The sequence below is a fragment of the Pteropus alecto genome, unplaced genomic scaffold, assembly GCF_000325575.1.
Source record: "Pteropus alecto unplaced genomic scaffold, ASM32557v1 scaffold35, whole genome shotgun sequence".
Lineage (NCBI taxonomy): Eukaryota > Metazoa > Chordata > Mammalia > Chiroptera > Pteropodidae > Pteropus > Pteropus alecto.
Genome location: NW_006437828.1, coordinates 3,199,625 through 3,227,254, shown reverse-complemented (window position 1 = coordinate 3,227,254; position 27,630 = coordinate 3,199,625). Strand labels below are relative to the sequence as shown.

Genomic DNA, 27,630 nt, shown 5'->3' with positions numbered 1-27,630 from the left:
ACGAATGAAGCGATATGCCTAATTGGAGAGAAACTAAAAGACAAGGAATACATTTAACGACACTTTTTTTTTTTAATTCGGATTTTGAGCAATAGACTTTCCGCAGTTTTTTTATAATCAAGACAATTACATAGTAATTTGGGTTAGAATGCGTGCCCAGTTCCCCATCTCTAAACCCAATTTGTTACCACCTGTGGCTATTTCTATTAAAAAAAAAAAGAAGAAGAAAGAAACATAATTACTATGAGTCTCAGCAGTCTTAGGGTAAATTTTTGCAATTACAATACCTCCCTTGGGCAGATGTGTGAAAATGGCAGATTAATTCCTGCCAGGATCTTTCTGTTCTTCGTGCATTTTTAGATTTGGTGTCGCCTGCTTATTAGAGAGGCTCTGTTTGCTCTGGTTAAAGGTTATGTCAGTGTTTCCATAGTAAATCTCTAGAAATAAAGATCCACAAGTCAGCTATTAAATTTTGCCTTAGGCGAAAAGTTGACACATAAAGTCTTAGCAAAGGAGTAGATAATATTTTCCATCATTGTCTTCTGTTGCCTGGTTAAGTTTGGAGTAAAGGAAGTAAGACCATTTGGCAGTGTTGGGAAAACAGGACTTAGCCTGGCAGGTAAAAAGAAAGTGCAGTCTTCTGAACTGTAAAATAATATCTAATCAGCAGAAATCAATAGAAGTATTTTTATCGTATGCTTCAACCTAAAGCTACTTAATGCATAAGAGCCATAATAGAAATACTGAGACTGGATGTTGAGCAGTTAACTTAATATGTACCAATTTTCACTCATTCTTTCTTTGGGTTGTAGCGTAAAGTTTCTATCCTTAATAAAGATCCAACTGATCTACATGTAAAATGGTGAATGTTATTAAGTCCAAACAGTTTTAAACCTCTGGATCAGTGGTGGAACTCATTATTAGTAATGTTAATTCGTCACACAGCAGTTTAGATAGCAGAACACTTGAAGACAGGGATCATGTTCATCTTGTGGATCACTATAGTTGAGAGAACCTAGCATGGTTTCTAATACAGAGTAGACTCTTAAAAAATATGAATTCTTTATCATTTTCTATAATCCCTTGTCAAGTACCAACCAGAGCTGGGGTTCAAACTTACAAATTACTAAGGCCAAAGTCTAGGATATCTTTTCCTTAAAAATTATGAAATAACGACATGCTGGTAAATTATTTAAAGATGACACATTTTGATAATTTTTATTTGTAGTTGTTACCTTTTAATAACTACAATAAAAATTCCTAGACAGTTCTATTGATTATATTACAAGTTCATGAAAAAAACATGATCAAGTTCATAATTATAAGCATCAACTTTAACAGAATGTTTCATAAATATACATACGTATATGTGTATATGTGTAAAAACAGGGTATATTCCAGAACTGAATAAAAGCTTTCAAGGTTACATTTATCTTTACCTTGACCATTTTTCATCCAACATAAATATTGATCATGACTATATTTTTGAATTGAAACAAAATAACACAGGTCTTTAAACAGTATAGTAAGAGAAAATAGTATTAGAAAGGGCATATCTTTTATCTTTTGTCCTGTTCCTTGATATGGTTTATAAAGTATTGAAACTATGCAATTCAAAGGTTATGACTATTTGTTAAGGCTTTAAGGATCACATAACTCTAGTAAATTATTAAGAAACTAATATGATCTTCTTTATATATTTAATTAAGTTTAAGATACTGATATTTTTGGAAGCTTTCCATAAAATGTAAACACTTATTTTCTATGTAATTTTCTTAATGAAATGATATTATAGATAAACCATAAATAGTAATTTGGGGATTACATTTACTTATATTTATTGACATTAATTTTATGATTTAATTACTTTGGTACCAATCATTTGCCATTTGATAATGGGAAAAGAAAATCACCATGAGCAATTATCATATGTATGTAATAATAATAACCCAACTTACAAAATTCTTCTAGAAATTTCAGAATCTCTCTTGTGTAAGTGATATACAATTATAAGGCACATATTTTGAAAACATGAGCTAAGCATTCATATAAACAGCATGTTGCCCATTTCAGTACTGTTAATTAAAATAATTTACTACTCTTAAGCTATCCTAGGTCTTCATTATTATGTATCTGAATTTAAAATTTTAATTGCAAATCTATATCAAACAATAAGTGTGTTTGATAGAATAAAGGCTTCAAGCAGAATGAGTTTTCAACCTGTATTAAAAATTAATTATCTCCACTTGCCAGAGTCGCTGGGATATAAAATGAAGGAAAATATAATAGTAAGGAGCATAGAAATGTAAATTTAAGAAATTTACAGTTCATTGTCAATTAACATTCAAAAACAAGAGACTTTTTGAAACATTAAACTAATAGTGTTAAGTATTTTACAAAATTAGCCCACAAATAATGACTTCTCAATGAGAATATTTATATCCACAATTATCTAAACATTATAGATCAAGTTTATCTGTAAATTCACCCTGATCTCTCCAGGTGAGATTCCAGGTGAGATCTGGATTTCCTGTTACTACAAGAAGCCTACTTAAGGGGAGTAGATAGCCTGTAATATTCTATTATCTATCGTATTTTACACATATCTCTGAATGTGCTTTTTCATAAACTATCATACATGCTTTCTTTTAAAGAGTACAGTTTAGAAATCTACTGGAAATGTGACTTCCAAAAAATGTGTGTAAAATGTTAATGTTTTGCAAATATACCAGTTTTCACTCATTTATGTCAGTTTTCACACAAAACCATATAATCAAAAACATGTATCATTTGTTTTAGAATTTTCTGAAATATTTGAAAAGCATCATAAATCATCATTTGAGTAAAGTAAAAGAAAAGGAATTATTGTCTTAGACTTAAAGAATTATTCTAATTCTTTCTTCTTATCCTTGCCATCTGGTCTCTTTTCTGTAATATCTATTCAGAAAATATATTTTTACAGGGATACCTTAAAAACCTTGTATATTTACATCTAAGGTAAATATTTTTTTAAAAAAAAATTAGATATATATGTTGAGGAGATAATGATGTTTACCACTAGATTAATATTTAACTACATGTACGATTGGACCTGAGATTCATATAATTATAATTCATATAATTATATAGTGGAGGTGTTATAGAGGTGTGTTAGATTTGAGATGGGCTGGGTTGAATATCATTATTTAGCATTATTAAAATGCATTTGATAGACAAGAAACTATTGTTTACTAGTTAAAATAAAAGCTTCTTGAATTTTCTTTAATCTAGACATTATATATTTGAAGAGGTAAAATGTTGATTTTCTTTTACAAGAAAGCATTAAAATAAACCCTCCATATGATGCACTCTTTGTTCTTCAGGCAAGAGTGTGCTCTATTGAGATATAGTAGAGATAAAATCCTCCATCTGCCACTCCTGAAAATAAACTCTTTAATTTTTTTTACCTCTTGATAAACCTTCTTTATATGTTTATGCCTATGCAGATCCGAGAAATCGACTAACATATCAGTTCGTAACATAAGGAGAGGAAATTTATATACTTAGTCAACAAATTCCTTAAAATTATTTTCATTTGAAATTTCCTATTGAGCCTCAGTGAACTTGAGCTTCATTTTATTCATTGTTTAAATAGAATAATCAAATCTCCAAGAATACATCTGTTGTTTCATGATAGTTTAGTTTGGATCTTGTTTGGGGAAAATGTGAGATGGTGATGGAAAGGTGCTAGGGGTGGGAGAAGGAAGGAGCTCAGATTCAATATCCCCAGGTAATATGATATAAATAATTGGAAAATGGAGATATCACTTCAGTTGGTTAATTGTAATAAACCTATTATCTTGTTAGAGCATTAAGGTAGGATCAACATGTTGGGAAACAGATAAAAGGTGCATGAAAGCATTTAAAATTCAATCATTAGATTTCATTGCATCCATCTGCTCCCAGGAAATATAATTGGAAATTTGAGTCATTGACCTTTAGCTGCCATTTTGGACCACAGTTTCAGAATCAAGGTTTTCAAGTTAGACATTCGAAGTTAATTTGATAATAGCCATATTCAGTACATTTTTTTAACCCAATTACCTTTTGAACAAAATTTGCAAAAATAAAATCAAGCTTAATGGTCTGTTGTGTATTTGACAGAGTCTGTGTAGTTATTTGATCCTGGATCTGGTTAAAGTAACTAATGTTCAACTTCATTAAGGTTTTGATTAACTAGGACTGCTAAGCTTTTTACCGTTGTGCTTTTTTTTTTTTTTAATGCATCAACTCCTGCCTCTTATTATTTATTCTCTGGGTCCATATTATACTACGTTTATACTTCAAGCATCCAATTACACTAAAATTACATGCCATGATATAAGAAAAAAGCAATATTTACCATTTCAAGTGGTTATCTTGAGTTTCAAAAATTTTGGCAGCTTCCAACCCCTTTCGCCAATATAAGTATGATACTAGAGAATCATCCTAAAATATTTCTTATATCTTCACTCAGAAAAGAGATGTATGATAAAATTATATACCTAACACAAGAAGCACATTATGTAAATTGATCATGATTTCTTGCCAGCATTTGTGTATTACTGTGCTCACTGAAGTTCATGTAACTTGGAAAAGAGTCATGATTAGACAGGTGTTTCTTCAGCCCATGAGATCAAATTTCTGAAATATTTATGTAGTGACGAGCCAGATGTACACAGCTTAACCTTATAATCCTATTTCACAGCTTTTCCAAATACTTGGAAACTTGTTAAGTATGAAGCTGATTATTTTGGCAGAGTATCTCCATTAATAGGATTCAGAGCTTTCCCATTTACAAGCCAGTGTGGTTAATATAATCTAGTATATTAAATCAATAAGGAAACTGAAAAAGTAGAATCCATCTAAAGGCTAATAGACAGGGAATTTTTTTTTTCTGAAGCTTTTTAATGTGTGTGTGTGTGTGGTTTTCTTTAATTATTGACTTTGACTTGATAACATTAGAACACACATAGCTCAGGTGAATGAAGTAAATGTTTTGGATACTAAGCTACTACTATTTTGGTAGGAAATACTTATTTCTTAGATTCTTTGTACTTCTGTCATAATCTTGAAATGTCACATAAGACCATGTATCTGCCCTTTACAAATATTTCTTTCAGCATCATCTCAATTGCAAGGCTTATTGTCATTTGACATGTGAAAGTATTTTATATGCACTCATCCCTTTTTTTTAATGAATAGAAGCAATACAGAATAATGTAATAATGTGTCATGACTTTCATTACGCTTATTTATTGGTTCTGCAATAATAGACGGAGAGCTTATTGTTATGCTTTCAGATTGAGCTATTTATGTGCTATGTTTCTAGGTGCACCATTTCACATTTGTGATGTTCTGTCCTCTCAAGAAAAAGGGTATCCGGATCCTCAAATCAAATTAAACTTAGGGAAGAGTTTTATATTTTGTCTTTTTTATATTAAGTGTATAGCTTTTATAAACTACCTGACTCCACTCGAATAAACTCATACTTCTTCAAAGAGAAGAAAAACGTATTTTTCCAACTACATATGACAGCCTGATTCCCTGTTTTGAAAAAAGGAAAGAGAAAGCAGATTATCAGCGAAGAGAACAATTCTTCTGCTTTTTCATTTCCTTTGGGGGGAAATTTTCTACTTTCTGTTTTATATTTTTTCAAAAATGTGTCTAATGATACAATAAGGAGACATATTTTTTAGAAATATATAGAGTTAGGTAATTTATAAAGAAGCGTTTTTCAAGGACAATTGAGATGTAAATATATGAGATTTTTAAACCCTTGATTATTTTTGTTCCATGACGATTATTCCAAAATGAAGTTATTCCACTGAGACTGTGCCTCTGGACCTGTGTAGTTGAGATGCAGGCACTGCTAGCCTAGTGCCTTTTGGATTTCATTGAACTGGGATTTTGCAGTCAGCCTCCAGGGATGAATTGGCTACATTTTACTGCAGGGCCAGTTACTCCTTTCCTATTTGATTTTTAGCAAGTCAATAGTTTCTTTAGAAGAAGAGAATTCACTCGTGGAAAAAACAACAACTATTACAAAACTCTGATATGCAAAAATCCAATTATCATCATTAAAATATTTTCAATTTTTTTTCAAATATATGTGTCTTCCAGTATTTTCTTTCTTTTAAAAATTAAATGGTTATATTTTTTTCTTTAATTTAAAGAGGAATTCTTACTTATTACAAAAATTCTACTAAAAAAATAACATACCCGAAATAGTACCTGGTATGTAGTAAGAACTCATTACATAATAGTGGACTGAAAATAGAGAAAATTGTATTTAGAAAGTTATGATTGCTTATAATTTAGTAGTCAGAGATAGCTATTGCCAACCTTTTGATTAGATCTACTATCACATCTCTAATTACGAAATCAAAAAAATTCAGACCTGAACTGATTCAAGGCTATTTTAAACCTTGACTTATTCCACTTACTGTTAACATTAACATTTTTTACTGAAGAAATACTAATACGTTTAATTTTAAAATGTTGTACCAGTCCCTTCTGGAATGAGTAATATATGACATATACGACAAAATGCGATTCTCAAATATGAAAGAGTTAGGGATTATAAAACATGTCTGGGTACAAGAGTTTTAAATAAAGGTTTGAACCTGTATATCTTCTCATCCCCTTATGTCATGTGTCTGTGCACACTCATGCACACTTAGATTTTTTACAAGAAAAGGTATATACTAAACATAATATATAAAGCTGTGTTTTGCTTAAAATTATATAAATATACCATAGACATCATTCTATGTTAATTATGTAGTTTCCTATCTTAAGAGTGGTGGAATTCTGGGCCAATTAATAGACATATTATAATTCATTTAATCAGTTAATCTGTGATTGACAGAATTTTTTACACTGAGATTCTATTCTCAAGGTTCTTGGTTTTTAAAAAAATATCTCTTCAGTCCAGATCAAGTTGCTTAACTCTTTTTTTGTTTTGTTTTTGTTTTTTTTGTAATATTTGCTACTCATAGGGCTCTCATAAAAATTCAAGATGAAACAATTATGCATATAAAGAATACGATGAATACTAAATGCAGAATAAATATTAACATATTATTGTTCTTCACAGCAAATTATGTAAAATATTCGGGAGCAGTTAAACTTTAGGGTACAGATATGCAGATAGATTGTCTGTAAAAATAATTCAGTTGGCCTAAAGGTTAGCAATTGTATAAGAATATAAGTCTATTCCAGAGTATTTACTGTGATAAAAAAGTAATTTTATCAGAATGCTAATTTAACTTATTGCAATTTTTCATTTTGACTTCTCTAAACTAAGATTGGTCATTTTTGTTTTAATATTAAATAGACATTTAAAAGCGTGACAATTTTTTGATAGACTATCTTGCAAAATTTGGTTTCCAGATATCTTGAACTTCTAAACTACTAAAGTAAACTCTGAAGTGGAAAGATATTATTAAATCTTCCTTAAGAACTGTGCTTTTTAGGCAAGGAGACCTTGTAGGAAGAAAAACTCAAGTCAGGTAGAAACTGAAGAGAAATTTCCACAAAAGAACTATTGTAGGACAATAAATACTAGAAAGTTAGAGACATATGATAATGGTTGATTTCATTAACACTTCTCTTCATGTGAGAAAGTTGCAGCACAGAAACGTTATCCAAATATATACAGCTAGCTAGGAATAGAGAACTAATGTCATATGAGTTTAGGGTTTTTGATCCTGCACAAGTTGAGATATCTCGTTTGACATGCATTTCTATTGTGGTGTCTACTGAGTACAAGGACATCTCACAGCGTGAATAATTACTGCTATCAAGTACTGCAATGAGTTCCTAGACTGCAGGTCAATTTGGAAGAGCATTCTTTAAGGCCTCCATATCTTAAGCATCAAAAACTCTGAACACATTAGGACAGATTCTTTCTATTGGAAAACGAGCATTTGTTTTAAGAGGTTTTATAATGTGGTTCTTTTAGTGAAAATATTTCCAATTTTGTAGACTCCAGAAGCAGCCTAGAATTTTCAGATTTGATCATAAGATTAGATTTGATTCTTTTATTCTAGTCAAAATTGTCCTGTAGACATCATTGCTTTTGTTTGTGTTTAATCTAATTCAGAACTAAACATTTATAGGGACAAAGCCATTCAAGTGGGTGTGACCTAGTATGATAAGTATTTAGGAGCATTGATTAACAAGCATTATTAGGATGAAAATAATAAACCTGTAAAATACATAGGACAATGATAAATAGAATAGAACAGAAAGCAAAGCACAATACACACAAAAGCAAGATGAATCACATAGTACTTGCAGGTTTTTGTTTGTTTGTAAAAGTGCAGAATTTTGAGTCAAAAGAAACCTGCTCATGTTACTTACTTATATTGGGACCTCCAGCCAGCCTTTCATGAATTCCACAGGCTTCAGCTTTTCCATCCACAGAATAGAAATAATTATGATGGCCCCTGCTGAGGTAGAAAGGAAATAATAGATTTGGAAAAATTAAAATACAGTGACAGGTTCCCCCTGCAACATACGTAAAGAAGCTCAGGAGACAAAGAACCAAGAACTTAAGAGTTCTTGTCTCTGAGAAAGAACAGTTTACTTACTTTTATTCTAAGTATACTCTAGAGGAACTTGTAATGCACTTCAGGAAGCCTCATGCATATGTGTAGTTTGTTTTCAGGTGTTCCCATGATGGTACTGTTTCTACAGTTTTCAGTAGTTTGGAATTGAATATAGACTTGCTACAAATCACCTAACACTGAAATCCACTTAAAAATATATAGGAACAGTTTTTTAATCAGACAGTTTTAAAATGCATACTCTGTGAAGGAAGTCTGTGTCTTACAGAAGATGAAAATGACTTGTGTTTTTTTTCCCTAAATGATGACCTAATTAAGCATAGTGCATATATTAAAATGCTTCATTAGTATTTTATCTACAGGAGTGATTAGAGTAAAAATTTTAATTATATGGTTAAGAACCGAGACTTAGTCTTTCTAAGCCAGGAGGCTACACTTTTTTTAGAAAAGGCCAGACAGTAAATATATTAGGGTTTGTGGACCATACGATCTCTGTCACAACTAGTCAACTTTGCCACTGAAGCATGAAAGCAGTCTTTGACAGCATATAAATAAAAATACATGGCTGAGTTCCAATAAAACTTTATTTTCAAAAACAGATAGTGGGCCATGGACTAGAGTTTTCCAACCACTTTTACATGGCATTACTGAATGTGAAAAATATTTCTTAATTTTTTTTTCCATTTGTGTTTGTAAAAAAGAAAAACTGCATAATGTAGATTATAAACAGTTTCTAATAAAGTCAAAATGATTGTTATGTCAAAACTAGAAATGGAAGAATACAGGCCTATTGTCTCATGAAGTGACTCAAGGTGAGATTGCTTTTTTCACTACAGGAGAAAAATTCTTAGAATTAAAGTCTTCAAGCAAAGAAAGAACTGGTATGCTTGAATTAAGTGACAGTGTGATAATGTGTAGAGATATATTTTATTTCATTTTGTGCTAATGTTTAATGAAAAATATGTTAACATTAGTAAAGTCACAGCTTTATTTTAATTTCAGGTATGAACCCCAATCTAAAATAGACTATTTCCATTGAATCATACATTTTAAATGTCATACCTATTCTTGTATTTCAGAGAGAAAATGAAAAATATTCTAGTAATTTAATACTCATAAATTTGGTTAATAATTCATTTTTTCCTTAAATTCTTTTTCCTTTATACTAGTCATTTCTGAGGACAAGTCTTTCAAATTCCTTACATATTATCTCCTAAATTTTTAAAATTGTACTTTCAAATTATTCTTTGTTTTCAAGCCAGAAATTCAAATCCAATGGGTAAATTATTTTTGAAATTTAAATTTTTACATAATTTTTTTTGAGAAGGATGAGTGAATTATCTTTGAAACTTATGCAAAAATTTGGGGACTCTGAAATTCCCCCAATTTACTATTATCATAAAATATATTGGTGTTTAGCTGTTTGGCTGAATTGTTGCTTATAATTATGAAGAGTTGAAAATTCTCTATGCCTATCAAGAGTTAGAGGAAGAAAAAAATTATAAAAATGTTGTACCATTCAATTTCACCTTGAATTCCTTCTATTTTTCTCTTAGTAAAAATTGGAATGCACTGATTATACAGGTGATGACTTGAAAGGCTGATGCAAAATCAGATGAGAAACTGATCTCATTGATCATTTTTTTATTTGTAAAATGTAATCTATTAAATAAATAATTAATTTTATCTTCTGATTAAGAATTTAATATTTTGAGTAACAAGACATACAGTTTCATTCACCTTTTAGTTATTTGGGAATTTTACATGATGATTGACTAAATGTAATAGTTTAAATTTCTTTTGTACTTTAAAAGGTAAGTGTTCAGAAGTGCCTATTTTGACAATTTATAGGACTATAATAATGGTAAGTAATGATACAGTTATGCCCACTGCATGCATTAGAATATTTGATAATAAATGGACATTATTACCTTTTTATGTTATCAGCTAAAGGAAAAAATCTAGTTATTGGAGATATATATGTATACACACACATATATATATATAATGTTCAGCATATTAAAATCATTTAACATGAAAGTATAGAAAGGTAAAAGAGCAGATTCTTTCAAAGAGCCATCTTATTATTAAGGTGATGACAGTACTAGTTTTGCTTAGTATGTAACAGTAATTTTTAAAAATGTTTCAAGGCAAGTTACATTAATTTCTCATTAACTTATTTCTGAAATCATTGTTTTTCTCTATTTCTCAGAGAGGCACTACAGCAACTGACTGGTCTGGCAGTCTCTGGCAAGGGCTATTGTTTTACAATTAAGTGGGCATATGATGGGCAACTCTATGAAGTCTATTAGCTGTAGTTTGTCTGTTTAAAAGAAAATGTGGACAGTAACACTACTGTGTCTCCTACGGCAATCGAGAAGAATGAATAATAAATATAAATAATACTGTTTTGTAGATCCTAATATAGGACAGCAGCCTCCAAGTCTCCTAGCACAGAATGTTTATAATAATTCTGTTTACATGCATTTAGATTCAGTGCAGTATAGTTTCAAAGCATGTCTATAGCATGCCTATTACCTAAATGAATTAGACTAAAAACTGGTTTGGATCTAAATAATTTAATTTGTAAAAATTTTGCTTACTAGCAAGTTTCTTAAAATTAATAAAATATTTTTAAAAAATGTATCTTGCAGAAGACTCAGCATTCATAGTAATAATAAATAAGATAATGTGTCACCAATGGGTCTCTCTTCATTTTCTTTCTTTCTCTTCGTATGTCGAGAATTCTAGAAGTTCAGACTTGTCATGAATTTTCATTGGCTACATTTCATCTTTGAGTTTTTAGCCTTAGAGGCACAATTGCAAGGAATCCAGTTTTAGCTATTTCCTTCAGTGGAAAACTCCTTTAGTATTCTTAATAAAGATGGGAAAAGAGCACGATAGGAAGAGAATCTCCTAAGACAAAATGTGTGGTTGAGAGATAGCAAAACAAAACAAAACAAAACAAAAAAACAGAAGAAGAAATAAACTCCAAACTCCCCCTCCGTCACTACCACCCCTGGAAGAAAAGAAAGAGCTTAGTCATTGGATAGGATTCAGATGGAGAAGCTGACCTCACTGAAGAGAATGGATTAATCAGAGAAGTTGAAATTAGGAAGAACCAGAAAGTAATTTTGGACATTTATCTGACAACATCAACTCATTTAAATCTTTACAGATTTTTTTGGAGGGAGGGAGAGGAAGGGAAGGCTTAATAAGTAATGCTATGCCATTGCCAATGAGAGCATATTTAGCATTCAGTGGCACCTCGGTGTCCTCTGGGCTCCAAGCTTCAGCAAATAGATAGAAAATATGCACTATTCTCTATTTTTTGTGCTTTTATAGATAACAAATAGGACTTACCTTTTATCTCAATTTTCTTCTTTCTTGTCAAAGATGATTTTCTTCAAGATTCATAAATTACATAATTAAATTCTGGCTCAGAAATTATTATTAAAGTTATCAGTGTCATTTATAAAAGAGTTAACATTTGCAAGAAGTTTTAATGTACAGCCAGATCACTTTTAAAAATCATTTAAGTCATCCTAATTGAGAGTAGACTTAAAACTTTTGCTTAAAGATGTACCCGTTCTTGTCCTCCCATTTTAAGTTTAAAGTAATGGTAGTCGTTGCTAAATGTGGTAAGAATTTATCATGATTTCATTATGCTTTTAGTAACAAAACACAAATGTCGACCACACTATACTTGTATAAAAAGTATTATTTTGAAAATCGCTGATAAATACAGTTATTGTCATACTTCATGCACTTTAAAAATTCCAGAGCCATAGGAGCTGTCAGATAACTTTATAAGTGGTGGCTTAAAATGCCGTTGCCTACTTCAGCAATGTAGAAAGAACCACACCATTTATTCTGTAGAAGGCAAAGCTATCAGAAGCAGTGTCGGTATGAAAAGGCTTAACGTGAATTATTCACCTCTTAACACTCCCTCGTGTTTAGTCTGCTGTAAAGAGAATGCTTGTTATCAATGTGAAAAGCTGTGACTTTGAATTAAAGGAAAAGTTCAACTTGTTTTGTTTCATTTTCAACCCAATGGCACCAATATATGCGATCAACCTAATTCAAAGGAATTTTTAAGAGTCCACATTCCTGTACCCCAGGATTAGGGAAACACTGATCATCTAAGTGTAACTGAAGTTAAATGACATGATTTAAAATCATGACTGCACATCTAACCCCAAAATTAGTTGTGAGAGTAAGTTGATCATTTAATGATGACTTCAAAGAGTTAAAGACTATTTCCTTTTTTCTTCAATAATTCTATTCTAGATCAGATACCTCCAGAATTAAAACTTTCTTCACATTAGCATTACAGTCTTTGAGAGATCCTTCTTATATTTGATGTACCTGTCTTTATACTATATTGCAAATTTACAAACGCAATGTTGAGACAAATAATATAGAAAGCTTATACAAATAAACACATAAAAATAGATTTAATATTATATGTCATTATCGAGGCAAATGTTTCCAGAACTTGATGCAAAATGCTACATCTTTTGTTCCCGAATGTCTAATCTGCTGTCAATCTTATTCAGTGTTTTTTTATTTCAAACATTGTAGTTTTCAATTTCAGAAATTCCATCTGAGTTATATATATAGATATCTATATCTATATCTATATCTAATCTATCTATATATATTCTATTTCTCTCCTTCAGTCCCAAGGTTAAGATGACACAAGGGAGGTACTTAGGGTTCAAAATTTAAGGAGGCATTTGTTCTTGAGAGTTATACTTTTATATTTCTGGTTATATTTTTAATATTTCTAATAGATTTTCTAGATCCTTATTGGTTATTTTCATTATCTTTTTCATTCCTGGGTCCGTTTTTATCAATTGATTTTTCTTCCAGATAAGAGTTCAATTTTCATGGTTGATTGTATGCCTTGTAATTCCTGATTGTATCTCAGAAACTTAATTTTACACTGTTGAATGCTGGGTTTTTAAATATTACTTATGATCTGAGCTAAATGTATGTTGTGGAATGAATCTACCCATTGGGTCTCTGTCCCAAAGGTGTCCTCTTTGGTGAAGAAACTGACATAGAAAGGCAAAAGGGTATTAAGAATGCCAGCAGTTTATAAATCACTGCCTCCAATGTTTTTACACTAGTGCTTCTGGAAATGCCAGAGCTGTTTGGTTTGTCAAAATTGTTCTCTCCTTGGAAAATTTCCTGACTGTCCTTTGACGCTGTAATGGGAAATACAATACTAACAAATTAGTACCAAGTTATTGTGTATATATTTATCACATAGCGATTGCACTGATCACATTTTGAATTCTAGCAAAATTTATTTAAATAGTACCTATGATGGTGAAAACTAACCATAGAATCCAGTTTCCTAATGCTTACATTATTCTATCTTCCTTTTGTAGACGTACATTTGGGGACTAGTATTCTGATATTTTTTTCATAGAAATTCATCAGAAACAATACTCAAAATGATAAGGGTTTTATTTTTCTCATCCCACAGTTGTCTCATTTTCTAGAAATCCAAGTATTGTTTTAAAATTTACCAGGCTGTCATCCAGTTATGATTTCATGATCATTACTATGCTGCATTTGGATTCTTAAAAAACTTAAAAAGTTATAACAGGAATTATATCATATAAGTAAGAATTTTTCCTATATTATCTCATATAAAACATAAAACTACACATTTTTAGATAGTATTATTCTAAGTACCTCAAAGTTGTAAAATTGTTTTGACAAAATTTTACATATAATTAGGTACATCTTCGATGTTAATCGTTTCATATTGAATGTCTTTTGAGGCTTTACAAATATACACTATTCAATTACTTCCAAATGCACAATAAATTTTATGAAGTATTTTCTAAATTTAAAAACTCACCATTTCTCCGGATTGTTTCTGGTTCTTCATGATTTAGTCATGTTTGCTTCCTGCAGTGAAAGGAAGAGCTACTCCTTTGTAATAAATGCAGTGTGAAAACTTTATTTAAATAAAGTATTATTTTATGGCTGGGTAAATAAGACCTGCATGCAAGGAAAACCCTTGAAAGAAATGAAAATTGAGCTAAATAATTCATATGTGAGGTGCCTGTCTTATAGAGCTGTTGCTTGAGTTTGCTAGTGTGGCTAAATAGATCTTTATATCTTTAACCCATTTGTAGTCTGTCCAGATGAATATAGGATTTCTACATATGTTTTAAAAGTTGGCTAAGTATAATTTTAAAAGAGAAAGTTCAGAAACACCGTTTATTGAGAATCTTTAATGAAAGAGCTTGTAATTTTTAGAATTCTCTGTGAGACAGATGGATCCTCAGCATATGTGAAATGCAGATGATCACCTTAGATATATTTTTGGAATTACCTTTTATTACCATTCAGTAAAATGAATCTTTTTTTGAGTGTAGAGTTCTATGTGTTTTACTCATGTATAGTTCTATGAAACTACCATCACAATCAGAATACTAAATAATTGCATAACCCAAAAAAGCTTCCTCACACTATATTTCATGCTATAGTCACATTAACACCAGGCAACAGCTGAGCTTTTTTTTCTCATAATAGTATTTTTTTTTTCTCTTTTTTCTTAGAAGTCTAATAAGTGAATCACACAGTATGCAATTTTTTGAGACTGGCTTTTTTCACCCAACATAATGCTTTTGAAATTTATCCAAGTTGTTTCATCAATAGTTTATTTTTTTTATTGCTAACTAGTTTTTCATTATATATTAGTACAATCTATCTGTTTAACGGTTAAAAGATATCTAGGCTGATTCCAGTTTTGGCAAAGAGAATTTCTATAAATATTCATGTATAAATCTTTGCGTGAGCATAGTTTTCATTTTTTTAAAGTAAATACCCAATCATTGGGTTAATTATAGTCTTTTTCCCCACTACAGATCACGCTTTCAGTGTCATGTCTAAGAACTCTGCCTAATATCAGGTCACAAAGATTTTCTGCTAGGTTTTCTTTCAAAGTTTTATAGTTTTATGCTTTACATTTAGATCTATGATCTATTTTGAGATTTTATTTATTTGTTTGTTTGTTTGTTTATTGCCTTTTCATAAAGTGGGAGATATAAATTGAAGTTCATTTCTTTTGAATTATCTATTAAATTGCCTTTTGCAACTCTGTCAGAAATCAGGTGGCCATATATGTGTGTTCTACTTCTGGATAGTGTTGTCTGCTCCATTGATCAATGTGTCTTTTCTACCAACGATACTACTCTGTCTTAGTGTTGCTTCTAGTAACTCTTAAAAATATGGTAGTCCAATTCTTCCATCTTTATTCTTCTTTTTAAAAACTGTTTTGGCTATTCTAGTTCCTTTGTTTTTCCATACAAATTTTATAGTCCTCTTGTCGATATCTACAGAAAATTGTGCTAGGTGTATGAATAGAACTATGTTACAGGTATAGATTATTTGAGGAGCAATGACATCTTTACCCTGTTAAGACATATAATCCATAAACACAATATATTTTCTCTATTTGTGTAGGTTTTTTTTATTTGTTTCTTTCATTGTTGAAATGTTCAGCATGCTGATTCTATACCTATATTTTTAAAAATATTTATTTGCTAAGTTTGATTTTTAGGGAGCTATTATAAATGCATTGCTTTTGAAATTTCCATCTCCAAAGTTTATTATTAGAATACAGAAATGTAATTGATTTTTATGTGAGACCTTGAATATGGCAACTTTGCTAACCTTATTAGTTTTAAGAAGTTTTGTTTATTTATTTTGATTCCTTCTTATTTTCTTCGTTAAATAATATCTATGAATAAAATAACATTGTAAACTATTTTCCTTCCTTTCCAATTTGTGTGTACTTTATTCATTTTTCTTGCTTTATTGAACTTATTAGGACTTTTAGTACAATGATTAGTACAGTGGTGAAAACTTCCAGTCTTTCACTAGTAAGTATTATATTAGTCATACTGTTTTATTTTGGTAGATGCCATTTATATAGTTGAGGAAGTTTCTTTCTATTTCTATTTTGCTGACAATTTTATCATTAATAGATGTCGAATTTCTCAAATGCTGGTTATAACTTTAAAATTTCTATTTTTACTATTTTTATAGTTTAAAAGATCTATTTGCCATCTTTTACTGTCCATTTTCAGTTCAACTTCTTTAGGCACATGTAAGTAGCCATATCTAATTAATCTACTTCTAGAAATAAAAAGCTTTCCTAATTTTGGCCAACATGATTCAGTTTTAGTAGGCACTTTCTTTTAGTCTTTCCCAGAGACATTCATTTTTATAATCATTAGTTTTTTTTCATAGTTCTAAAAGGATGAGCAAGTTATAGAAGACATATCCTAGGAATAGTTTACTATTTACTACTGCTGATAAAAATTCTGACTTTTGAGTGTAATTTGTAAATAGACTACCATTTGCTGAGTGCTGTTAGGGAAATGCATAAAGACAAATAATCAAAGAAACCATTCATATTCACTTTGTGGGGTTGCTGGATAACTCATTTATTTCTTTTATTTTTCTGTACAAAGGAAAGGCTATCTAAATTTTCATTATTATCATCAAACGAAATAACAAGAAGCAAAAAATCAAAATAGAAGGGCACACTGAATTTTATAAGTGTAGATGTGCTCTGTTATGAGCAAATAATCACTTACCAAAACTCCAAAACTTTTCTCTTTTTATTCCTGACTTTGAAATAGATTAAAAAGATATCTATAATGTCTACTTCAGATCTTTTCTGTAACTACCCACCAATTCAGGGTACACACTTTTATAATAAACAAATTATATATTTTAAAAATAATTGTTAAAACTCACTGTGTTCAAGCTGGATTTGAGAGGAAAATGTTCTAGTGATTAGTTTGTATGGAAAAGGATAAAGTTTTCAGGAGTTATAAATATTCATATTTAATTATTCTGCTGAGACGTGAAAAGCTACAAGTGGCTGACCTCAAATTTTACTTTCTTCCTAGACTTAAAAGTTAAGATTATAAATGTACTAGATAGAACTAAATTTTTAGAGTACAGTGTTGGAAAATACTTCTTAGTTAAATGATGTTGTGATACACATGGCTATTTTTCTCTATTTTTCATTTTTCTATGCTAATACTGTAATTTTATATTCAGATTATTTGAAATGTTTTTTCTGACACCCTTGGAGCCTGGATAATAAAAATGTTATTTTCTGTATTAAAGCCACTGTGGTTTTTATAGTGAACTGGTTATATGTTTGTTAAAGCCAAATGGCTTTTTGTCACGGTAATTATAAACAGACACACAATCTCTCATATTCCTACCTATTTTAATGGATGAATGCAAGCATTATTAGTAAATATATGATACCTTACCCTTGATTAGGATGCACACTTTAAAATTATACTTTGTGAAATTCTATAATAATAAAACGATTTATATATTTTTTTGTATTTTTCTTTTTTACTTCCCTCCAACCTTATTCCTCCTTCATGTATCTTTTTGTTTCTCTCTTCCTCCTCTCTCTCTATTTTTTCCTTGCCTTTCTCACTGCTGTTATTTTCATTCTCTGTCTTTCTCTTCAAAATCCCTTCTTTTCTAACTTCTTCTTGTTTTTCTATTTTCATCAAAATGATATTTGGTAGTAATACCATATCCCAATGTTCATCAAACACTGATACACATATACACACACAAGCTTATATACACACACACATATATAATTTAAAAACAGCTCTTTAATCAATGAGAAAAAATATTTTATTTTTTAAATTCTCTTGTGTTATTATAACTTCTCAGAACTTTAATAATATGCAAACATTTTTAGACACCATCCCTATCAGAACAGGGAAAGACAAGTTTCTTCAGTGTTTCTCCCAGTGTCACACTGAACAGGGATCCACTTCCCACGAGGCTCCACCTTCTTAAGTTATTAAAATCGCAAGATTACTTTTAAGAGCACTTATATTTTCTAACCGGAGTTTCCTCTTTCACTTTACTTTTTACTCTCTCCTTACCACCCAAGATTGTATTTTTCTGCAGTATTCTAAGATACTCATACTTAGCTTTTGATTGACAGCAATAATGAGTTGGATACATGTGTTTGACCAATTCCAAAGACGAACTGGATTTTATTAAAGTGTGGAATTTCTAAGTAATTATAATTTTAAAAATGAGAAAAATTCTTTCGCAAACTTTTTTGCCTCCAGTGTTGTTTTCCACTATTATTTTTTTAATGATCAAGTTATTCTTTAAAAAGTGATAGTTTGTCATTTGGAAAATGAAAAATAAAGTGTTTCACAGAATCTAGAAACTAATAAAACATGTTATTCAAAAATGTCTGCTACTAACTACCAATGAAATCAGAGTAGGAATGAAAAATGAATCTATCCTTTTTACTTTCTTCTTTGCATTTATTTTGATAAAATTCATTTCAAAAACAACAAAAAAGGATTACAAATTAAGAAATTTGTAAGGGTTTTTTTCTGTCTCCAAACTTCTAACAGACAATGAAACTTAATATTTTAAGTTGTTACTCCTAACATGTTCCCCCCACCCCCAGTAATAGTTCAAAAAGCTAAATAATTTAAATTATTACATGGGAAGAAAAAAAAGTACTGTTAGTTTAAATTAGTCTTATTTATAAGGAAAACACATATTGCGCTACATTAAGCCTTACCTTGGGCCCTCTGCTTCCTGAATTGCATGATCCTGTGTCACTGATCCTTGCATGCTGGATGATCTTGTAGGAACCCATAGCTGCTTCAGAGCACAATGGTGTAATATGAAGTGATGCAGAAAACAGGAGAACCTTTGTCACCGAGTCAGCTGCAAGAAGAAGTAATGTGTATGAATGTACAGTATAGGGAGATCTATGAAAGATCCAGTCTCTTTCTCCCAAAAGACTCTGTTCCATGATACAAGGAGAATTCAGTTCTTTTTGGCAGACCTCCATGTCAGTTTGGAAGCAGTAAAAACAGCCACAAAAAACAAGCCTGTTTTATGTGTCTTTACTCTCCATGTTTAAAGTAACATTTTATTTCTTTTTCTTTTACTTTGTTTTTAATAACCAGAAAGTAGTGTCCCTTTCAATTGTCCTGTTTGAGAACAATTTCCATAGTAGGGATATAGATGGGAATGGATTATAAAGATGAGTTCAACCATACGTACCATGCTCATATTTGTTATTGGCGAAATTTGAAGGCGAGGCCCTCTCATCTCTTAATTGAGGAGTGGATGACTTTAAAATGATATTACATCAAGGAAGGCATAGCATCCCAGCAGATGATGTAATTATGTTTAAAAATGAGTATTATTAAATAATTCACACTTTTAATATAAAGAAATTAGGTCATTTTTCCACTCCTCCCACAACTATTCAATCTTAATATCTAAATAATGAAACAACACAGTGCTATCCATCCTGGTTCTAACAGAGAATGCCACTTATGACAGGCTCATTGTTTACTTTAACAGGTAATTTGTGGACCGGAATCATTTAATTGTTCTGAGTACATAATTACATGTCAGCAATTTCCAATTTAATTAAAATGTACAAATCTGAAGATTAAGGGAATTTTTGAATTATTAATCATTTTTCCACTAGGAAATCTTGTTGCTCTGCAGGAGATTTGTCCAGTGTACAACTATACGTATTTTTTTCCTTCTCTTTCGCAGACAGACAATTTTCCCGCAGAGCCCAATTACATGGGCAGCAGGCAGCAGTTTGTTCAAAGGTAAGGCCTATTAAATAACTTTCTCAGCTTCTCCATTTGCATTCGTGTCAAAATTGCTTTGCAAGAGACTACACTTCAGATTCAAACTCGTAGAGACAACACTTTCTCTTTTTTTTCTTTATATGTATTTCAGTAGCTCCACGTTTAAAGACCCAGAAAGAGCCAGCCTGAGAGACAGTGGGCACGGGGACAGTGATCAGGCTGACAGTGACCAAGACACTAACAAAGGCTCCTGCTGTGACATGTCTGTTAGGGAGGCACTCAAGATGAAAACTACTTCAACTAAAAGCCAACCACTTGAACAAGGTGAGTGAAGCCTTCCAATGCTTACCAAGTATAAAGCTTAAGCAATCCTTATAAACCTATTAGTACTAGAGTTGCAATCTCTCACAGTGGAATGGGCCAATGATAATGTATCAAAAGAACCAAAAAATCCCAAGTTTGTCCCAGGCAAAAAGCAACTGTTCAGTACCTCAGTAACAACAGAAAAAGGAAGGCCGTGGATATTAGTCTTTAATCTTCTTAAAATGAGAAATTAAGCAAAGTCATTAGATTTGTTTTTATCTTCATGAATGTGCCATAAATGTTCCTATTTTGCATTTTATTAACAAGGAAAAATAATATGGCATATATTAGCTAGGTATGCACATTTTAATATACTAAATTACAGGATTAAAATTGTAAATTCAGCACTTTTAGGTGAAATGAAAACTTGGTTGGAATTTTATAGTTCTTAATGGTGGTTTATTTTTAGTGTGAATTTTAGCTTTTAAGTAGTTTTTAAAGAGTCAAGTAACAGCTAAGCGAGAGTTTCCACTCTTTTTGTTTTAGTTTACTTAAATCTTCGTAAATATCAAATAATCATGAATTTGTTTACCCGGGTAGGGATAAAAAAGAGATATTTCTTAATAAATATGTATATTTTTTCCAAAAGTCTATTTTCAATTTATTCATTTATATGCCTTTTTATAATTTTGATGTTTTTGTTGTTTCAAACACAATGGAATATTTACTAATGATTCACTCAAAGAGAATTAAACTACTTTTATTTCTAAGATTTAGAAACTATGAGTAGTTTTTGTGTGTCTAATTTAAAAACATGAAAAAAACTATTATGAGAATTGGATTTCGGAATTACAGATGTATACTAGTTAATATGTTAACATTCAAAATATTAACAGTATTTAAATATATTTAATACTTATCGTCAGTCTTTTAATAAACTATATTTATACTAAGTGCATATAGCTGCTAAGTCATTTATTAATTGATGATTTATAGAAAGTAAATTTTTGCTTGTAGTGCAGTCCATCCTTTCACACATACTTTAGCGGATATAATGTTTACTAACTTTTTAAATCATGTTGAAATTTTAATACAAACATACACATGCAAACATATATTTAATAAAAAAATAAATAAATATATATACATATAAATATTTCTGCACTGAGTATAATTATGTTGGATTTATTTTAAGGTTGATCTTCCCAAAAACCTTCTTTTCTAAATAACAGGTGCCAGATAACTTTTTTGTTCCTGACTTTTACGAATGCAATATTGTTTTTTAAATTTTTTAAGCAAAAGCTATTTAAATATTTATCTAATATTCACAGATCCTGCAAATTTTAATGTTTACTTAAAGTGACTTACATGGTCTTGTGGGTTATGACTAATATTATAATATATGAATCTTTTAGACACATTTTAAATAATAGGTTGTTGAATCTTGCTATGTGAATACACACCTTAAGATAGACCCATCTATCTGTATAACATATGGTGAGTAACAGATAATTTCTTGGCTACTATTTGTAAAGCTGCAGAGTAAGTAAAGAGTTTGTATTTATTGTCATTTTCATGAGAAACTTTGTTAATCAAAAACAAAAACCAATACACTGCTACTCACATTAATGCTATAATTCCTTTTCATCCATTAACTGAGCAGTGTATTTGATGGGAATGGAAGAGACCCCTCTAGAAAAAGAAAGTGATTTCATTTATGTTTAAAAATATAATTTATCCTGAAAAGGTGTTTGTTTTTTTCTTAATTTTTGATTTCAAAAAGTAGTATCTTAGGAAGGTGTCTATTCTTGAAAAAACACATATTTGGCATATATTTCAATTAATATTACACCTAAAATATTGCTAATCTATGAGTGAGAATGCCAATAGAAATGTCTCTGGTAAAACAAGTAGTAGCCACACATTTTTATTAATAAACATGGAAAAGTTATGAATCTGAAAGCCACGCTTCAGTAATCTATGAATTATGTGGAAGAGAGACTGACTTCTACTTTAAAACATGAATTTAAAGGGTTAGCTAAAATAGTATTTTATTTATTATTAGATTCAGTAATGCACTTATTTAATAAATATTTATCAAATGCTTTCAATATATAAGGAAAGTTAGATTCTTTGGGAATGTCAAAAATAGATTTGAGTTGGAGCCTGCCTTTAAGAAACTACAAGTAACAAGTAGAGATAAATTTCTGTTTCTATTTCTCTCTCTCTCTCCATCTCCATCTCCATCTCTCATCTCTTATTTAGCTATATCCCTCATCTACTTTCTTATCTATCTCTGCTTCTCATACATCTCTTTCTCTCCATTATCTATATCTTCTTTTATCTATCAATTAATCTATTATCTATCTATCTATCTATCTATCTATCTATCTATCTATCTATCTATCATCACCTATTCGCCATCTATCCATCTATCATCATCTATCATCTATCTATATCTATCTTAATCTATTATCTATCTATCTATCTATCTATCTATCTATCTATCTATCTATCTATCATCACCTATTCGCCATCTATCCATCTATCATCATCTATCATCTATCTATATCTATCTTTCTTCTATTTATGTTTTTATCTATCTGTTTTTGTATCTAGAGTCAGAGAAGGAGCTAGCATTTACTACATTCTTACTACATACCATAAACTGTGCCAGCTTCATTTTAACATTAGCTTATTTAACCTGTAAACTCTAAAATAGTTATTTTTATTGTACAGATATTAAAACTGAGATTAAGAAAAATTTCTTAACATGTATAGCATGTTGTAATTTTATCCTAGGTCAAGATATGACCAAAACTTACGTATTTTCTATACATCTTTGTCTCCAAATGGGAGAATTTCCTCAAATAGATATTCTGATTTATTGCTCCAACCATATATCAAATAAACATAGAAGAGTAATTTAAAACCCGAGTTCAAGTGTGAGAACCTTGGAGGAGAACATTAAAATAGTTCATATGCAGTGAATGAATTATTCAGTACTTAAAACTTATTATCCTGTTTAGTTTTCATCACATTTATGGATAGGTAAATACTGTTACTCTCACATTTAATAGCCATTAAGAAACTTTCTCAATGTTCTGCAGTTATAAATAGTGAAGTCCACATTAAAAATAAAATAACATGCCTTCAGACCCTGCTCTCTTAACCAATGCTTTATACCATTCACATAGTAAATGATTCACTCAGAAATAATGTTAAAATGTTTGAAGAAGCAATCAGCCACTGTCTTGGTCAATGTACTCTGTTAATTTATTTGAAAAGCATCATGAGAGGCAATGCCAAATTAATTCAATGCACACCTAGAAAGAATAATTTTCTTTATAGATGGAAGATGATGACAGCTGTATTCAAACAATTGTCTCATGTCAGATTTCAAATGTTAAATCCTAATCTTTAATACCTTTAAAAATCTCCTAAGAACCAAAAGTAGATTTCCTCTTAGGAGAAAAACTAAGAGCTAAACAAAAGGAAACCTGTTTATCAGTCTATTTCTCTTACTAAAAATTTATAGCAATGCTTTAACAGATTTCAATTAAAAAATAGTAGGATACTATATTTCACCTTTTCTGTATTAGTTTAGTTGGTTTCTGTTCCTATTAAATGATCTCAATGAAGAAAAATAATATTCCATTTCTAAATTGAAATATTTCTTTAACTTAGAAATTAAAATCAATTCCAGAATGAATCTTCACATTTTCAATGAAATTTTTTATTCTAATACTGATTTTCTTTTGCCGATGACATAGACCTTTTGAGATTTTATTTTTATAAACTCAAATGTTACCTTTTTTCCTCCTTTTGTGCAGTTAGATTTTTCCCATTTGTTTGGTTCCTGATACTTGTGTATTTTTGCTAACATCAGTTTAATCATCCTAAAAATGCAGCACGAGTATTTGTTGCCCATTATTTTAGCAAAAAACATTTGAAAGGGTTCAGTAGTTAGTTGAAGGTGTGATGTATTTCATTACACTCGAAGATAGCTTTAAGGATTTTATGTTAATAAACTCTCTAATAGAAAGAGGTTATTTTAGTTTCTCTTACTGTGATTGAAAAAAAAAAGGAAAAACTCTCAGATAATGAACTTATTTTCTTTCTATTTGATTGCATTTTTACTCTCTTTTTTTTTTTAAAAAAATAGGTTATCTCCATATTTCCTTCATCAAGTATTATTTTAGGTCAGTAGGTAGATAAGTAGATGATAGGTAGATAAAAGTAATCCAAGTGTTTTGGAATTTGTACAGTACCATGATAGGACATTACCTAGTTAGAAAGGTAAATGTACAAAAAAAAAAAGCATTATTTATCAAAAAATGACACAGAAAATTGATCAATACACATTTGATCTTATTTTGCTGATTTTATATTTTGAAATAAGAAAAAAAATTTATAAGGAACTAATAAAAATACTTACGTTATTTCTGTAAAGAAGAGTCACATACAGTTTTATAAAGAATACAACTTACAAAAAATTTTAAGGTAACTTACTTCTTATGCCTCAGAATATTATTCGAACTTTGACTTCTTTAAAGAAGCACTACATCTCTGAATTTCTATCCACTAAAAGCCCTGTAAATTATTCTGATTGTTAGCAATAACTGTTTCTTCTTTTAAAAAGATTTAATAAACTTTCCCTAAAATTTAGTAGTTTGTATCGATTCCCAAATAATAAATGTGCAGTTTTTATAAATGCTGACTTGTGATTTCTCTGAACTCCTTATTGATACCAAATGACAGTTCTCTGTTTTCCAAGGATAATCAGTCTTCTATTATCTTTATAAGTGACGAAACCAAGTTCTTGTGTCTTTAAGTTAATGGAATAGCATTGTACATTGTGACTGTTGACAATCCATGCCCGGGATTGCAGTGAAAGTGTTACTGTCTGGAATTGAACCTCCCCAATTGAGTAGCCAGTCCCTGGCTACTTTACAGATCCTCAGGAGTTGCTTAGTCAGACCCTTCCCCTCTGACTGGATTCCAGAACTTTACAGATCCTCAGGAGTTGCTTAGTCAAAGTCTTTTTATTTCTCATTTTATTTAATGGCCTTGTAATTTCTCTTTTTTTCTATTCAATTCTTTGCCTCCCCTGTTCTCTCTCTACTGCTAGAAAATCTGACTTCTTAAATTACATTTTGGGTTCAAAACATTTCACAATAGAATCCCTGATTAAAATCCCTGATTAAAATCTAATAAAACTAAAATCAATAAAAAGTTGAAAATAAAATTCCTAATAAGCCAGGTTTGCTTCAATATATTTCAGTTGTTAAACTAAATTACATTCTTAAGGGTTGCCTTTCATCTTCCCAGAAGAAATTCTAGAAAACCATAAAACCTAAAGCTAATATATGTTTTTTGTTGTTCCTTCTTTTCTTTAAGTCAGTGCTTGCATTTTGCTTGTAGGCTCTATTTTCAAAACAGGAGTAGGCTCGCTGAAATGACTGCAGTATCCGTTATATGATTTCAGAGTCTGGCAAGGCTCTGAGCTCCACTCCTTTAAATCTCCCTTCCTAGTTCACTGCATAATGAGTGCAGTTTCACCATATTTCTAATTATGTCTGGAAAGAAAACAGTGACAAATTCCCACAACCTATACTTTACCGTGAAGTAGCTATTTAAAAGAGCAGTAGTAGAGAAATGAGAGAATAGCAGTTGAGGATCTTGTCAAACCGAGTGAGGGCAGAACCATACATTCAGGATTAGGGAGGAAGTTATGGAGACAGAGGATTAAGACACTGAATACAAACTTGACCTACTTTGCAACTTCCCCTGGAACTGACCCTGAATAGAAAAGTACTAGGATAGTACTTTTATATTCTCAAGCTTTTGCTCTGTTTTCTATTCTGCATTATGGAGCCTTCCAATCAAGCAGCATCTTTTCCCAGACCTTCCCGTAACAGGCAATAGTAAATCCACCTCCACATAAGCAGGAACCAGAAGGCAATGACAATGCCCGTCCTCTCAGCAGACTTCTGGCAACCTCTGAAAATAATTTTAAAAAGAAATGCTCCTATAAATTTATCAATAATAAATTTATCTTAGGAAGGAAATGGAAAATCGCTGTCCATATATGGGGGCAGGAAGGAACTGTTGAATATTTAATGCCTGAAAGAAATCACTTATGAATTTGTAAAGGCACTGCTGCTTTATGACTAGCATATGTGGCATTTAATAAATTGTATTATTTGCCCAAAATGTGTATTATATTCAAGCTCTGTACGTTTTTATTAGGCTGCATTTATCTAAGAGCACCTCGATATCATTTTCCCCGCTGCCTATGCTGTCTCTCAGGAGTCTCAGAATTCATCTGACTTTACATTTTACTGGATAAAAATGGTCCCCAAACTGTGAACAGCTTCAGTTTAATTTTGCTTACCAAACTTTGCAACTGTCCTATAGTTCACCTAACTTTAAAAGTTTCAATGCTATCTCTTTTTCTCGTGTGCAAACATCTGCTTCTCGAAGCCAGCAGCTGGTATCATGAAAATAGAGATTTTATCACCCTCACATTTGTCACTCATCGTAAAGCCTTCCTAACAAGTGTTGCGTGATTTACTATAGACTCGATGTGATTTTGAGATTCTTTTACTTTTAGCTAGCATGGCAATGACATTTGCTAAAACATTCCAATTAGGAAACGTTGGGACAGTATTTCCCAAACTCTTCAAGCTCATTTTGCCTCTTTCTTGAGGCAGAGACACCTTTTCCAGCCTTAGCATTATCATCTCTCTCAAATACTCCCACATAATCAGAGGATTCTACTTTTTATGTGTTTTTTTTATAACTATATATATAATTCTATTCTAATTTATGTAAATTTTTATGAAACTTTGAGTATGTCCATAAACGATGAACATCTAGAATGGTTGTTAGCTCATCTGTTAATTAAGAACTGTAAGAAGCTTATGTTAATAGGATAAAACTCCTCCCAGAAATTTTCCATTATTTCTCTTTGATAACATATTTTAATATTGCAGGTACTCTGTTCTTATGAAAGCTATATTACAAAACATTAGGGTAAGAAGAATCCTTGAAGTATAACTTCTATA

The 27,630-nt window shown here is 30.7% G+C and overlaps 1 protein-coding gene across 3 annotated transcripts in view; it reads left to right on the top strand.

Annotated features, from left to right (window-relative positions):
* Nucleotides 1-27,630, top strand: part of PCDH17 (protocadherin 17) — a 92,226-nt gene that overhangs the window by 14,216 nt on the left and 50,380 nt on the right. For 2 of the 3 annotated variants that reach the window (XM_015591826.2, XM_025048997.1), the window contains exons 2-3: nt 20,217-20,275; nt 20,409-20,581. In XM_015591826.2, coding sequence (XP_015447312.1) covers nt 20,217-20,275; nt 20,409-20,581 — 232 coding nt within the window. Of the gene's footprint in view, nt 1-20,216; nt 20,276-20,408; nt 20,582-25,516; nt 25,535-27,630 lie in introns of all 3 variants that reach the window. The other variant, XM_006914940.3, reaches the window with a different exon arrangement.